Source organism: Perissodus microlepis, chromosome 22, assembly GCF_051167445.1.
Source record: "Perissodus microlepis isolate ML-2025 ecotype Zambia chromosome 22, ASM5116744v1, whole genome shotgun sequence".
Classification (NCBI taxonomy): domain Eukaryota; kingdom Metazoa; phylum Chordata; class Actinopteri; order Cichliformes; family Cichlidae; genus Perissodus; species Perissodus microlepis.
In genome coordinates this window covers 32,791,830-32,806,515 of record NC_140481.1, presented here as the reverse complement: position 1 = coordinate 32,806,515, position 14,686 = coordinate 32,791,830, and the positions used below count along the sequence as shown (strand labels likewise).

The 14,686-nt window shown below is 47.4% G+C and overlaps 1 protein-coding gene across 1 annotated transcript; it reads right to left on the bottom strand.

The window, feature by feature from the left end:
• Window positions 1-249: 249 nt before the first annotated feature.
• On the bottom strand, window positions 250-12,748 carry LOC146363610 (uncharacterized). The gene is made up of 6 exons (XM_084918998.1): window positions 12,706-12,748; window positions 7,083-7,506; window positions 6,145-6,554; window positions 4,172-4,533; window positions 2,830-3,091; window positions 250-1,745 (listed from the first exon to the last, which is right to left on the bottom strand). The coding sequence occupies exons 1-6, from the start codon at window positions 12,746-12,748 to the stop codon at window positions 271-273; spliced, it is 2,976 nt and encodes a 991-aa protein (XP_084775124.1). The 3' UTR covers window positions 250-270.
• Window positions 12,749-14,686: the final 1,938 nt, after the last annotated feature.

Here is a 14,686-nt window from a genome sequence, read left to right as displayed (position 1 = left end):
TGATATTTTTGAAAAGTGCCATGATAAGATCGCAGACATTACAATATTTTTATCAGTTATCAAATCACACATGTTTGGATGATACATACACAAACATCATCTCGAGGAGGAAAACACTAAAACTGTTTAAATTAACTTTTCTCTATCAAACCAAAAGTCATGAACCCACAATGAAGACAAATTAAAATTTACATACTTAATTATTTTACATTTCCACATGTATTTTGGTTTGTGACTTCATTTAACGGATGTGAACGTAAGAGAAAAATATTAAAAATATGAGCTAAGAACATGTGGTATTAGAGCCAGAACTAGGGACAGAAAGCTGAAATTGTTAACAATAGCAGAGGAGGTGGTTTTTGTTGTGGCAGTTGTGGTTGATGCTTTAGTTGGGGTTGTTGTTGCTGTACTTCGGGTTGTTGTTGGTGCAGTTGTGGTTGTTGTTAGAGCAGCTGAGGTTGTTGTTGTTGTTGTTGTTGGGGAAGCTGTGGTTGTTCTTGGAGTAGCTGTAGTTGTTGTTGAACCAGCTGTGGTTGTTGTGGGTGCAGCTACAGTTGTGGCCGCAGTTGTGATTGTTGTTGGGGCAGTTGTGGTTGTTGTTGGAGCAGCTGTGGTTGTTGTTGGAGCAGCTGTAGTTGTTGTTGGAGCAGCTGTGGTTATTGTTGGAGCAGCTGTGGTTGAGGGTGCAGTTGTTGTTGTTGTTGTGGCAACAGTTGTGGTTGTTGTTGGAGCAGCTATAGTTGTTGTTGGAGCAGCTGTCGTTGTTGTTGGCGCAGTTGTGGCTGTTGTTGGGGTGGCAGTTGTGGTTGTTGTTGGAGCAGCTGTAGTTGTTGTTGGAGCAGCTGCGGTTGTGGCCGCAGTTGTGGTTGTTGTTGGAGCAGTTGAAGTTGTTTTTGGAGCAGCTGTGGTTGTTGTTGGAGCAGCTGCAGTTGTGGCCGCAGTTGTGGTAGTTGTGTGAGCGATTGTTGTGGTTGTGGTTGAAGCAGCTGAAGTTGTGGGTGTAGTTGTGGTAGTCGTTGGGGCGACAGTTGTGGTTGTTGTTGGAGCAGCTGCAGTTGTGGCCGCAGTTGTGGTAGTTGTTGGAGCGATAGTTGTGGTTGTTGGTGGAGCAGCTGCAGTTGTGGGTGCAGTTATGGTTGTTGTTGGGGCGACAGTTGTTGTTGTTCTTGGAGTAGCTGTAGTTGTTGTTGAACCAGCTGTGGTTGTTGTGGGTGCAGCTACAGTTGTGGCCGCAGTTGTGATTGTTGTTGGCGCAGTTGTGGTTGTTGTTGGAGCAGCTGTGGTTGTTGTCGGAGCAGCTGTGGTTGTTGTGGGTGCAGTTGTGGTTGTTGTTGTGGCGACAGTTGTGGTTGTTGTTGGAGCAGCTGTAGTTGTTGTTGGAGCAGCTGTGGTTGAGGGTGTTGTTGTTGTTGTTGTTGTTGGGGAAGCTGTGGTTGTTGTTGGGGCAGATGTGGTTGTTGTTGGAGTAGCTGTAGTTGTTGTTGGAGCAGCTGTGGTTGTTGTGGGTGCAGTTGTGGTTGTTGTAGTTGGGGCGACAGATGTGGTTGTTGCTAGCGCAGTTGTGGTTGTTGTTGGCGCAGTTGTGGTTGTTGTTGGAGCAGCTGTGGTTGTTGTTGGCGCAGTTGTGGCTCTTGTTGGGGCGGCAGTTGTGGTTGACGCAGATGTGGTTGTTGTTGGAGCAGCTGTGGTTGTTGTTGGAGTAGCTGTAGTTTTTGTTGGAGCAGCTGTGGTTGTTGTTGGGGCAGCTGTAGTTGTTGTTGCAGCACCTGTGGTTGAGGGTGCAGTTGTGGTTGTGGTTGGAGCCGCTGTAGTTGTTGTTGGAGCAGCTGTGGTTGAGGGTGCAGTTGTTATGGTTGTTGTGGCGACAGTTGTGGTTGTTGTTGGAGCAGCTGCAGTTGTGGCCGCAGTTGTGGCAGTTGTTGGGGCGATAGTTGTGGTTGTTGTTGGGGAAGCTGTAGTTGTTGTTGGAGCAGCTGTGGTTGTTGTGGGTGCAGCTGCAGTTGTGGCCCCAGTTGTGGTTGTTGTTGAAGCGATAGTTGTGGTTGTTGTTGGAGCAGCTGCAGTTGTGGCTGCAGTTGTGGTAGTTGTTGGAGCGATAGTTGTGGTTGTTGTTGGAGCAGCTGCAGTTGTTGGTGTAGTTGTGGTAGTTGTTGGGGCGACAGTTGTGGTTGTTGTTGGAGCAGCTGTAGTTGTTATTGGAGCTAGCTGTGGTTGTTGTTGGAGCAGCTGTGGTTGTTGTTGGCGCAGTTGTGGCTGCTGTTAGGGCGGCAGTTGTTGTTGAGGCAACAGTTGTGATTGTTGTTGGAGCAGCTATGGTTGTTGTTGGAGCAGCTGTGGTTGTTGTGGGTGCAGTTGTGGTTGTTGTTGAGGCAACAGTTGTGGTTGCTGTTGGAGCAGCTGCAGTTGTGGCCGCAGTTGTGGTTGTTGTTGAAGCGATAGTTGTGGTTGTTGTTGGAGCAGCTGCAGTTGTGGCCGGAGTTGTGGTAGTTGTTGGAGCGATAGTTGTGGTTGTTGTTGGAGCAGCTGCAGTTGTGGGTGTAGTTGTGGTAGTTTTTGGGGCAGCTGTAGTTGTTGTTGGAGCAGCTGTGATTGTTGTTGGAGCAGCTGTGGTTGTTGTTGGAGCAGCTGTAGTTGTTGTTGGAGCAGCTGTGGTTGTTGTTGAGGCAGGTGTAGTTGTTGTTGGAGAAGCTGCAGTTGTGTCCGCATTTGTGGTAGTTGTTGGAGTAGCTGCAGTTGTGGGTGCAGTTGTAGTTGTTGTTGGGGCGACAGTTGTGGTTGTTGTGTGAGCAGCTGTAGTTGTCGTTGGAGCAGCTGTAGTTATTGTTGAACCAGCTGTGGTTGTTGTGGGTGCAGTTGTGGTAGTTGTTGGGGCAACAGTTGTGGTTGTTGTTGGAGCAGCTGCAGTTGTGGCCGCAGTTGTGGTAGTTGTTGGAGCGATAGTTGTGGTTGTTGGTGGAGCAGCTGTAGTTGTTGTTGGTGCAGTTGTGGTTGTTGTTTGAGCAGCTGTGATTGTTGTTGGAGCAGCTGTAGTTGTTGTTGGAGCAGCTGTGGTTGTTGTTGGAGCAGCTGTGGTTGTTGTTGGCGCAGTTGTGTCTGCTGTTAGGGCGGCAGTTGCTGTTGAGGCAACAGTTGTGATTGTTGTTGGAGCAGCTGTGGGTGTTGTTGGAGCAGCTATAGTTGTTGTTGGAGCAGCTGTGGTTGAGGGTGTTGTTGTTGTTGTTGTTGGGGAAGCTGTGGTTGTTGTTGGGGCAGCTGTAGTTGTTGTTGGAGCAGCTGTGGTTGTTGTGGGTGCAGTTGTGGTTGTTGTAGTTGGGGCGACAGATGTGGTTGTTGCTGGCGCAGTTGTGGTTGTTGTTGGGGCGATAGATGTGGTTGTTGGTGGAGCAGCTGCAGTTGTTGTTGGTGCAGTTGTGGTTGTTGTTTGAGCAGCTGTGGTTGTTAATGGAGCAACAGTTGTGGTTGTTGTTGGAGCAGCTGCAGTTGTGGCCGCAGTTGTGGTAGTTGTTGGAGCGATAGATGTGGTTGTTGGTGGAGCAGCTGCAGTTGTTGTTGGTGCAGTTGTGGTTGTTGTTTGAGCAGCTGTGGTTGTTAATGGAGCAACAGTTGTGGTTGTTGTTGGAGCAGCTGCAGTTGTGGCCGCAGTTGTGGTAGTTGTTGGAGCGATAGTTGTGGTTGTTGGTGGAGCAGCTGTAGTTGTTGTTGGTGCAGTTGTGGTTGTTGTTTGAGCAGCTGTGGTTGTTGTTGGAGCAGCTGTAGTTGTTGTTGGAGCAGCTGTGGTTGTTGTTGGAGCAGCTGTGGTTGTTGTTGGTGCAGTTGTGGCTGTTGTTAGGGCGGCAGTTGTGGTTGACACAGTTGTGGTTGTTGTTGGAGCAGTTGAAGTTGTTTTTGGAGCAGCTGTGGTTGTTGTTGGAGCAGCTGCAGTTGTGGCCGCAGTTGTGGTAGTTGTGTGAGCGATTGTTGTGGTTGTGGTTGAAGCAGCTGAAGTTGTGGGTGCAGTTGTGGTAGTTGTTGGAGCGATAGTTGTGGTTGTTGGTGGAGCAGCTGCAGTTGTGGGTGCAGTTTTGGTTGTTGTTGGGGCGACAGTTGTGGTTGTTCTTGGAGTAGCTGTAGTTGTTGTTGAACCAGCTGTGGTTGTTGTGGGTGCAGCTACAGTTGTGGCCGCAGTTGTGATTGTTGTTGGCGCAGTTGTGGTTGTTGTTGGGGCAGCTGTGGTTGTTGTCGGAGCAGCTGTGGTTGTTGTGGGTGCAGTTGTGGTTGTTGTTGTGGCGACAGTTGTGGTTGTTGTTGGAGCAGCTATAGTTGTTGTTGGAGCAGCTGTGGTTGAGGGTGTTGTTGTTGTAGTTGTTGTTGTTGTTGGGGAAGCTGTGGTTGTTGTTGGGGCAGCTGTAGTTGTTGTTGGAACAGCTGTAGTTGTTGTTGGAGCAGCTGTGGTTGTTGTGGGTGCAGTTGTGGTTGTTGTAGTTGGGGCGACAGATGTGGTTGTTGCTGGCGCAGTTGTGGTTGTTGTTGGGGCGACAGTTGTGGTTGTTGTTGGAGCAGCTGCAGTTGTGGTCGCAGTTGTGGTAGTGGTTGAAGCGATAGTTGTGGTTGTTGTTGGAGCAGCTTCAGTTGCTGGCGCAGTTGTGGTTGTTGTTGGGGCGACAGTTGTGGTTGTTGTTGGCGCAGTTGTGGTTGTTGTTGGAGCAGCTGTGGTTGTTGTTGGCGCAGTTGTGGCTCTTGTTGGGGCGACAGTTGTGGTTGTTGTTGACGCAGATGTGGTTGTTGTTGGAGCAGCTGTGGTTGTTGTTGGGGCAGCTGTAGTTGTTGTTGTAGCACCTGTGGTTGAGCGTGCAGTTGTGGTTGTGGTTGGAGCAGCTGTAGTTGTTGTTGGAGCAGCTGTGGTTGAGGGTGCAGTTGTTGTGGTTGTTGTGGCGACAGTTGTGGTTGTTGTTGGAGCAGCTGCAGTTGTGGCCGCAGTTGTGGTAGTTGTTGGGGCGACAGTTGTGGTTGTTGTTGGAGCAGCTGTAGTTGTTGTTGGAGCAGCTGTGGATGTTGTTGGCGCAGTTGTGGCTGCTGTTAGGGCGGCAGTTTTGGTTGGCGCAGTTGTGATTGTTGTTGTAGCAGCTATAGTTGTTGTTGGAGCAGCTGTGGTTGTTGTGGGTGCAGTTGTGGTTGTTGTTGGAGCAACAGTTGTGGTTGTTGTTGGAGCAGCTGCAGTTGTGGCCGCGGTTGTGGTAGTTGTTGGAGCGATAGTTGTGGTTGTTGTTGGAGCAGCTGCAGTTGTGGCCGCAGTTGTGGTAGTTGTTGGGGCGACAGTTGTGGTTGTTGTTGGAGCAGCTGTAGTTGTTGTTGGAGCAGCTGTGGTTGTTGTTGGCGCAGTTGTGGCTGCTGTTAGGGCGGCAGTTTTGGTTGGCGCAGTTGTGATTGTTGTTGGAGCAGCTATAGTTGTTGTTGGAGCAGCTGTGGTTGTTGTGGGTGCAGTTGTGGTTGTTGTTGGAGCAACAGTTGTGGTTGTTGTTGGAGCAGCTGTAGTTGTGGCCGCAGTTTTGGTAGTGGTTGAAGCGATAGTTGTGGTTGTTGTTGGAGCAGCTGCAGTTGTGGGTGTAGTTGTGGTAGTTGTTGGGGCAGCTGTAGTTGTTGTTGCAGAAGCTGCAGTTGTGTCCGCATTTGTGGTAGTGTTTGGAGCAGCTGCAGTTGTGGGTGCAGTTGTAGTTGTTGTTGGGGCGACAGTTGTGGTTGTTGTGTGAGCAGCTGTAGTTGTCGTTGGAGCAGCTGTAGTTATTGTTGAACCAGCTGTGGTTTTTGTGGGTGCAGTTATGGTAGTTGTTGGGGCAACAGTTGTGGTTGTTGTTGGAGCAGCTGTGGTTGTTGTTGGAGCAGCTGTGGTTGTTCTTGGTGCAGTTGTGGCTGTTGTTAGGGCGGCAGGTTTGGTTGGCACAGTTGTGGTTGTTGTTGGCGCAATTGAAGTTGTTTTTGGAGCAGCTGTGGTTGTTGTTGGTGCAGCTGTAGTTGTTGTTGTAGCACCTGTGGTTGAGGGTGCAGTTGTGGTCGTGGTTGGAGCAGCTGTAGTTGTTCTTGGAGCAGCTGTCGTTGTTGTTGGAGCAGCTGTGTTTGTTGTGGGTGCAGCTGCAGTTGTGGCCACTTTTGTGATTGTTGTTGGGGCGACAGTTGTGGTTGTTGTTGGCGCAGTTGTGGTTGTTGTTGGAGCAGCTGTGGTTGTTGTTGGAGCAGCTGTAGTTGTTGTTGGAGCAGCTGTGGTTGTTGTTGGAGCAGCTGTGGTTGTTGTTGGTGCAGTTGTGGCTGTTGTTAGGGCGGCAGTTGTGGTTGGCACAGTTGTGGTTGTTGTTGGAGCAGTTGAAGTTGTTTTTGGAGCAGCTGTGGTTGTTGTTGGAGCAGCTGCAGTTGTGGCCGCAGTTGTGGTAGTTGTGTGAGCGATTGTTGTGGTTGTGGTTGAAGCAGCTGAAGTTGTGGGTGCAGTTGTGGTAGTTGTTGGAGCGATAGTTGTGGTTGTTGGTGGAGCAGCTGCAGTTGTGGGTGCAGTTTTGGTTGTTGTTGGGGCGACAGTTGTGGTTGTTCTTGGAGTAGCTGTAGTTGTTGTTGAACCAGCTGTGGTTGTTGTGGGTGCAGCTACAGTTGTGGCCGCAGTTGTGATTGTTGTTGGCGCAGTTGTGGTTGTTGTTGGGGCAGCTGTGGTTGTTGTCGGAGCAGCTGTGGTTGTTGTGGGTGCAGTTGTGGTTGTTGTTGTGGCGACAGTTGTGGTTGTTGTTGGAGCAGCTATAGTTGTTGTTGGAGCAGCTGTGGTTGAGGGTGTGTTTGTTGTAGTTGTTGTTGTTGTTGGGGAAGCTGTGGTTGTTGTTGGGGCAGCTGTAGTTGTTGTTGGAACAGCTGTAGTTGTTGTTGGAGCAGCTGTGGTTGTTGTGGGTGCAGTTGTGGTTGTTGTAGTTGGGGCGACAGATGTGGTTGTTGCTGGCGCAGTTGTGGTTGTTGTTGGGGCGACAGTTGTGGTTGTTGTTGGCGCAGTTGTGGTTGTTGTTGGAGCAGCTGTGGTTGTTGTTGGCGCAGTTGTGGCTCTTGTTGGGGCGACAGTTGTGGTTGTTGTTGACGCAGATGTGGTTGTTGTTGGAGCAGCTGTGGTTGTTGTTGGGGCAGCTGTAGTTGTTGTTGTAGCACCTGTGATTGAGCGTGCAGTTGTGGTTGTGGTTGGAGCAGCTGTAGTTGTTGTTGGAGCAGCTGTGGTTGAGGGTGCAGTTGTTGTGGTTGTTGTGGCGACAGTTGTGGTTGTTGTTGGAGCAGCTGCAGTTGTGGCCGCGGTTGTGGTAGTTGTTGGGGCAGCTGTAGTTGTTGTTGGAGCAGTTGTGGTTGTTGTTGGAGCTTCTGTAGTTTTAGTTGGAGCAGCTGTTGTTGTGGGTGCAGTTGTTGTTGATGTCGTTGTTGGGGAAGCTGTGGTTGTTTTTGGGGCAGTTGTGGTTGTTGTTGCGGTGACAGTTGTGGTTGTTGTTGGGGCAGCTGTAGTTTTTGTTGGAGCAGCTGTGGTTGTTGGTGCCGTTGTGGTTGTTGTTGGGGCAGCTGTGGTTGTTGTTGGAGCAGCTGAAGAAGTTGTTGGAGCAGCTGTGGTTGTTGTTGGGGTAGCTGCGGTTGATACCGCAATTGTGGTTGTTGGTGGGGCAGCTGTGGTTGTTGTTGGAACAGCTGTGGTTGTTGTTGAAGCAGCTGTGTTTATTGTTGGGGCAGTTGTGGTTGTTGTTGGGGAAGCTGTAGTTGTTTTTGGAGCAGCTGTGGTTGTGGGTGTCGCTGTTGTCGTTGTTGTTGGTGTGGCATTTGTGGTTGTTGTTGGGGCAGCTGTGGTTGTGGGTGCAGTTGTGGTTGTTTTTGGAGCTTCTGTATTTGTTGATGGAGCAGCTGTGGTTGTTGTTGGGGAAGCTGTATTTGTTGTTGGGGCAGCAGCGGATGATGCCGCAGTTGTGGTCGTTGTTGGGACGGCAGTTGTGGTTGTTGTTGGAGCTTCTGTAGTTGTAGTTGGAGCAGCTGTTGTTGTGGGTGCAGTTGTTGTTGATGTTGTTGTTGGGGAAGCTGTGGTTGTTTTTGGGGCAGTTGTGGTTGTTGTTGCGGTGACAGTTGTGGTTGTTGTTGGGGCAGCTGTGGTAGTTGTTGAAGCAGCTGTGGTAGTTGTTGGGGCAACAGTTGTGGTTGTTGTCGGAGCAGCTGTGGTTGTTGTTGGGGCAGCTGCGGTTGTACTTAGTGGAGTTGTGGTTGTAGCTGGTTGAGCTGTAGTTGTTGTTGATGTTGATGTGACTGTAGTTGTAGTTGTAGTTGGTGCAGCTGTTGTTGTAGTTAGTGGAGCTGTGGTTGTAGTTGGTGCATCTCTTGTAGCTGTGGTTGGTGATGTTTCAGTTGTAGTTTCTGTAGCTGTGTTTGTTGTTGTAGCGTTTGCACCACCTAAGCCAGTTTGAGATTGATATTGTTTTCACGCTATTTCTTTTTTTATTCAATAATAGTCTGTAAGGTTTTTTATAATTAACTTACCAACAAACAGAAATAAGATGACAACGACCCTCACCATCATTTTGGGAAAATGTTACAAACCTTCAAAAGCAGAATCAGCACTTCAATATTTAAATTATCATATATTTCATAATAAAATATCTTTTATAACATCCTAATCATAATTACAACAGCATTCTGAATTTGTTCTCTTATGCTTATCTATAATTTTCTTTATAACTGTACAATCTGCTCATGAAAATTACAAGCTTCTAAAACGCTACAGTGCCATATCTAAAGAGAAACACCTTTTGAAAAAAACAAAACAAGCTAAAGTGCAGCTAATGCCCTAAATGCCTCAGCATGTTTGGACTTTATAAGAACACTTTTGTAGACCTTTTATATTAGCTTTTTTTCACAGAAAATTACTCAACTGGTCAAAGATAATTAATAAATATAAAAAATAATAAACAACTGAATATATTTATAGAATATATTTAACATCTTGTAACAAATAACTGAATCATTATTGTGAAATTAGGACATATATTCAAGATTTATTTACAAGTTACTTACAAGTTACTTGTGGTTCTAGGTAGTCTTTGCTGATGTTATTAAAGTTGTAATGCCCACTGATTCCAACTGTCCAACTTTTTATGTCACACAAAACAGGTTTGGTTCCATCACACCATCAACAAAGAGGTAAAGTATTTACATACAGTGTATCCGGAAAGTATACACAGTGCTTCACTTGTTCCACAGATGATCATGTTACAGTCTTATGGATTTATTATCACCTCAAAATCCTACAAAATTTAGTAGATGATGGGCATTTAGGATGATTAGGAAAAGCACACACCTGTCCATATAAGGTCCCATAGCAGACTGTCCATGTCAGAGAACTAACCAAGCCATGAAGTCCAAGGAAATGTCTCAGACTCAAAAACAGTTTGGGCTGTAAATGATTATGTAAATATTGTATTTTTATCTTATCATTTCAATAAATTTACAAGAATTTAAAACAAACTTTTTCACTTTGGTATTTTGTGTGAGACAACTTAAACATTAATAACTAAAGTCTTTCTTTTTATTGTTTTTATCTGTTTTATCGTTTCTTGTAGTCTTTTATTGATTTGAATATGAACAATGTCAATAAGAAACATTTTTCCTATTATTGTTTACATGACAGAAATAGCTATGTATAGCATTATTATCACCTTGATCTTCAGATCAATTTGTTGACCTTGAAGGAGAGGTCAGAGGTCAAATATGACATGATATTTTAAATCTTTAAAAAATAATTTTATATGCTGAAAATACACACCAACTGTAAGAATCATAGTTTCTAAGTCAATAGGCATTTTGTCATTTTTCAGCTGATAAATTGTTGCTTTTCTATAAAAGAACGAGTCTGTTTTCTTTTCTACTCTACCTGAGCACTCAGAACACTTTATGCAACTCGGTTTATTCGGAATTCATTCCCAACATTGTTGAGATATTGCATTTACAAACAGAATGCTACTACCTTTTTTTATTTGAATAGGTGAGATCAGTGGAAAAAGATTGCTCTGACACCCAGCTTTCCAATGTTTGCATTTTAAAGGGGAAGTCCACCAACAACCACACCTCCAAGTATAAATGTAAGTGCAGATGAAAATAATCATCTTCTTTTAACTAAAAGACTAAAAAATGTTGTAGGATCAGCCTGTTTTCAGCTCTGAGTTTAATAAACAAACACATTTTATGTGAGAATGACTCACAATAAATAGAATAAACTATACACAGTGCTTTGCGGTGGCTTTATTAATGGGTGTTCCAGGTTGTGGGTTGTGTGGTAAGACTTTGGCATGATCTCTGAACCTGGAAAGTAAACTACTCTCAGCAGTCTCAAACAATAATTAATCGAAATGAAAACGAGTGATAATTATCTGTGTCATAAACAGGCTAGTCCATTTAAAAAATATGGTTTCATAAAGCATAAAATCCCACCTCAGCTACAGGCTTTTGTGACAAAGCTGCAGGAAATCATGAGTGATGTTCCAAAATGTCAGAGCTCAGTGGTCGGGTCACATTAGGTCACATCTTATTATGCAATGCCAAAGCTGTGGCACCTCCCACCTGTCAAAGACAAAGTTAGAGACACTGTGGCAGCTGACAGGTTCAGCCTGTTTACAGTTTTCTTAATCATTTCTTTCTCACGTTAACAGAACAAAGATAAGATTACCTTTAATAATCCCAGAGATTTCAAATTCTGGGCGGGACAGGAATAAGTAAATAGGCGCAGCATACCTAATAGAAGAAAATAGAAGAAATTATATGCTATTCAAGGTAGAATTTTATATATATATGCCTCCCTCTTCCCGCTCCAACACACCCACCCATACAAGTAGGGCCTTGGGGTGCGGGTGTGTCACCAGGGTGCATGGGAGGCACCCCCCCGTCCCCTTCTGGCTGCCTGTGCCTCAATTTTATTCCACAACTTAGACATCCACATTACTCACACTCTCATAACACATACATATAGGGCCTTGAGGGTGGGCACGTTAATGGCGTCCAGTGGACGGTCTGTGTGTTCAACCCCACCTCAGGCGCCGGTGCCCGCCTCTCAATTTTAAATCCATGTAGACATTGAGGGTTCTCGGGAGGGGCCGTGCTAACACCTGCTGCTCTCTGGGAGCAGCACCATGCTCTCCCTTGTTTTAAATGCACCTTAGAACAACACGCAGCAACACTACACATGACCGAGATTAGGGAGGTTTGGGGTCTTCACACACCCCTGTTCTCTGCTGGCCATTGGGGCGGGGGGGCTGGGAGGAGGTGTTGGCCGTCCGATTGGGATCTGGGATGCGGGCTCTCCCTGCTCCTGCAGAGCCTGGGGCAGTCTGCTTGCCTCCACCCCAGGGGAAAGGGTAACATCTCCTGGGTCTAGGTGCCGTTTCCCCCTCCAGGGGCGAAGGTACCTGGACCTGGGGGGAGTTTGTTTGGGGAGTGTGATTGTGTGTACAGTGTCCATGTATGTCTATCCCTATGTTGGGTGAGTGCTGAGTATTTGTATATGTGTGCATGAGGGTGGGAATGCATGTTTGTGCCTGTGTGTGCCTGTTTGTCTGTGTTTATATGTCAAGTCGGGTCTTACACTCCACCTCTCTGGGGACTGCCAGGTCCTCCAAAGGCCTATCTCCCCTCACCACACTCCCTGCCAGTAACTGATGCCCTCAGGGGTCGGTGCGTTGGTGGTTCTTGGTGTCCGGGGCTGGGCGCTCAGGTATGTACCAGCTCACTCCCGGTGACTACTTGGCGGGGCCTGGTGCTCGGTCAGGGCTCTTCCGGGGCAAAGGGGACCCTCGGGCCTCCGGCCTCTGGGCCTGCGGCTCAGTTCACTCTGGCAGAGCTGGCTGCCGGCGGGCACGCCACTGCAGCCCCCTCTGGCTTCTGCTCCGTGGCTACTGGGTGACCCCTCATCCGGGGCTCTCCTCAGCTCTTCCCAAGGAGGGTGGCACAGATGCCCCTCCGGTGGTCCTCCTTGGGCTCTCGCACTCTGGGGCCTCTGGATGTCTGGAGCCTGGATCTCCTCCATGCCTGCTTCATGCCCTGGGGGACGGGGCTATGGCTCTCTACATCCTCTAGCAGACCATTACTTGGGGAAACCTTTTGAATACAAGCGCGCTGATCCACACATGTGTGCACATGGGTGTTCACTGTTCATAGACATAAACTACACCTTTATTGGCTGCTATTTCCAAGCACATTGTGCGCTGTCGGTCCTGCGTGCTGCACAACAACATTCAATATTTAGTATTTACTGCTGTTACACTTAGTTAGATTAACGTGATGGTGTTGTGTTTAGTATGTTGTTCTGGTTTTTTTTGCTTGTTTTCTCTTCTTTTTCTCTCAACAGGTGATCCAGGAGATTTTTTTTCTCTTCTTTCTCTTTTTAAGTGCCCTTTCTCACTGTCCCTCTTCCCTTCTGTTTTTCTTTTGGTTCATCTTTCTTTCTCCCTTTCCTATCCCTCAGTCATGTCTGTCCCGTCTGTAACAATATAGATATATATATATATAAATTCCCCACTCGCCCCTGTGGGCGGTCAATCCTTCAAGCTCGGGTCCTCTACCAGAGGCCTGGGAGCTTGAGGGTCCTGCGCAGTATCTTAGCTGTTCCTAGGACTGCGCTCTTCTGGACAGAGATCTCCGCTGTTGTTCCCAGGATCTGCTGGAGCCACTCGCCTAGCTTGGGAGTCACCGCACCTAGTGCTCCGATTACCTCTGGGAACACCGTCACCCTCCACATCTTCTCGAGCTCTTCTCTTAGCCCTTGGTATTTCTCGAGCTTCTCGTGTTCCTTCTTCCTGATGTTGCTGTCATCCGGAACCGCTACATCGATCACTACGGCCGTCTTCTCATGTTTGTCTACCACCACTATGTCCGGTTGGTTAGCCACCACCATTTTGTCCGTCTGTATCTGGAAGTCCCACAGGATCTTAACTCGGTCATTCTCCATCACCCTTGGGGGCATCTCCCATTTTGACCCCGGGACTTCCAGGTTATACTCGGCACAGATGTTCCTGTACACTATGCCGGCCACTTGGTTATGGCGTTCCATGTATGCCTTGCCTGCTAGCATCTTGCACCCTGCTGTTATGTGCTGGATTGTCTCTGGAGCATCTTTAGACAGCCTGCACCTGGGGTCTTGCCTGGTGTGATAGACCCCAGCCTCAATGGATCTTGTGCTTAGTGCTTGTTCCTGTGCTGCCATGATTAGTGCTTCCGTGCTGTCTTTCAGTCCAGCCACTGGTAGGATTTCTGGATATCAGCCACCTCCTCTATCTGCCGGTGGTACATACCGTGCAGGGGCCTGTCCTTCCATGATGGTTCCTCGCCTTCCTCTACTTTCTTGGGTTTCTGCTGCCTGAGGTATTCACTGAGCACGCTGTCAGTTGGGGCCATCTTTGTGATGTATTCTTGGATGTTCCTTGTCTCATCCTGGACTGTGGTGCTGACACTCACCAGTCCCCGGCCCCCTTCCTTCCACTTAGCGTACAGCCTCAGGGTGCTGGACTTGGGGTGAAACCCTCCATGCATGGTAAGGAGCTTTCTTGTCTTGATGTCCGTGGCTTCTATCTCCTCCTTTGGCCAGCCTATTACCCCAGCAGGGTACCTGATCACGGGCAGGGCGTAGGTGTTGATAGCCCGGATCTTCTTCTTACCGTTCAGCTGACTCCTCAGGACTTGCCTGACCCTCTGCAGGTACTTGGTGGTTGCAGCTTTCCTGGCAGCCTCTTCATGGTTCCCATTTGCCTGCGGGATTGCCAGGTACTTGTAACTGTCCTCTATGTCTGCAATGTTGCCTTGTGGTAGTTTGATCCCCTCCGTTCTGACTACCTTCCCTCTTTGTTACCATCCGACTACACTTCTCCAGCCTGAACGACATTCAGATGTCATTGCTGTACATCCTGATGGTGTGGATCAGTGAATCAATGTCTCGTTCACTCTTGGCATACAGCTTGATGTCACCCATGTACTGGAGGTGGCTGCAACTGATCCATTTCGTAGTCAGTATCCGTAGCCAGTCTTGTCAATTATCTCACTGAGGGAGTTAAGGCCTATGCAGACATAGGTAGATCCCGCACTTGATGCTATGGGCAAGAGGTTGGCCTCCAGTGTTGTCCGCCATTGAGTTCCTGATGAAGGCTCTCAGGGTACTGTTGATCTTATATAGTTCTAGGCATTCCAGGATCCAGGTGTTGGGCATTGAGTCATAGGCCTTCTTGTTTTGTCTTCCAAATACTGTAGGGTCTTTAATTTACAAAATGTGATGAGAGAACTACTGTGAGTTGCAGCAAGATAAATAAAAGTTGAATAAGTCAGTATTAACACTGACTATTGTAGAGAAATTATTATTATGAGAAATTATTCTCATAAACACTGAATCTTTGGATAAGTCATCTTGAATGTAATGATTTTTCTCTCACACCTTTTATTCTAATTGTAATTTGGAAAAGAATCTTAATGTAAGACCAAAAAGACACTGAAAAATATCACCCAGAGCCACCATTCTTTGACCATACTAATTATCATTACAGGTTATACTGCACAGAGCTGTATCATATTACCCTGCAGGCTGGTTTGGCATCACATTTCTTTTCTGCTACCTAAACCTGCTGAGCAGTACTGAGTTGGAGAAGCGACAGCATACCAACGAGGCTCCGCTGACAGACAAGACTCAGTA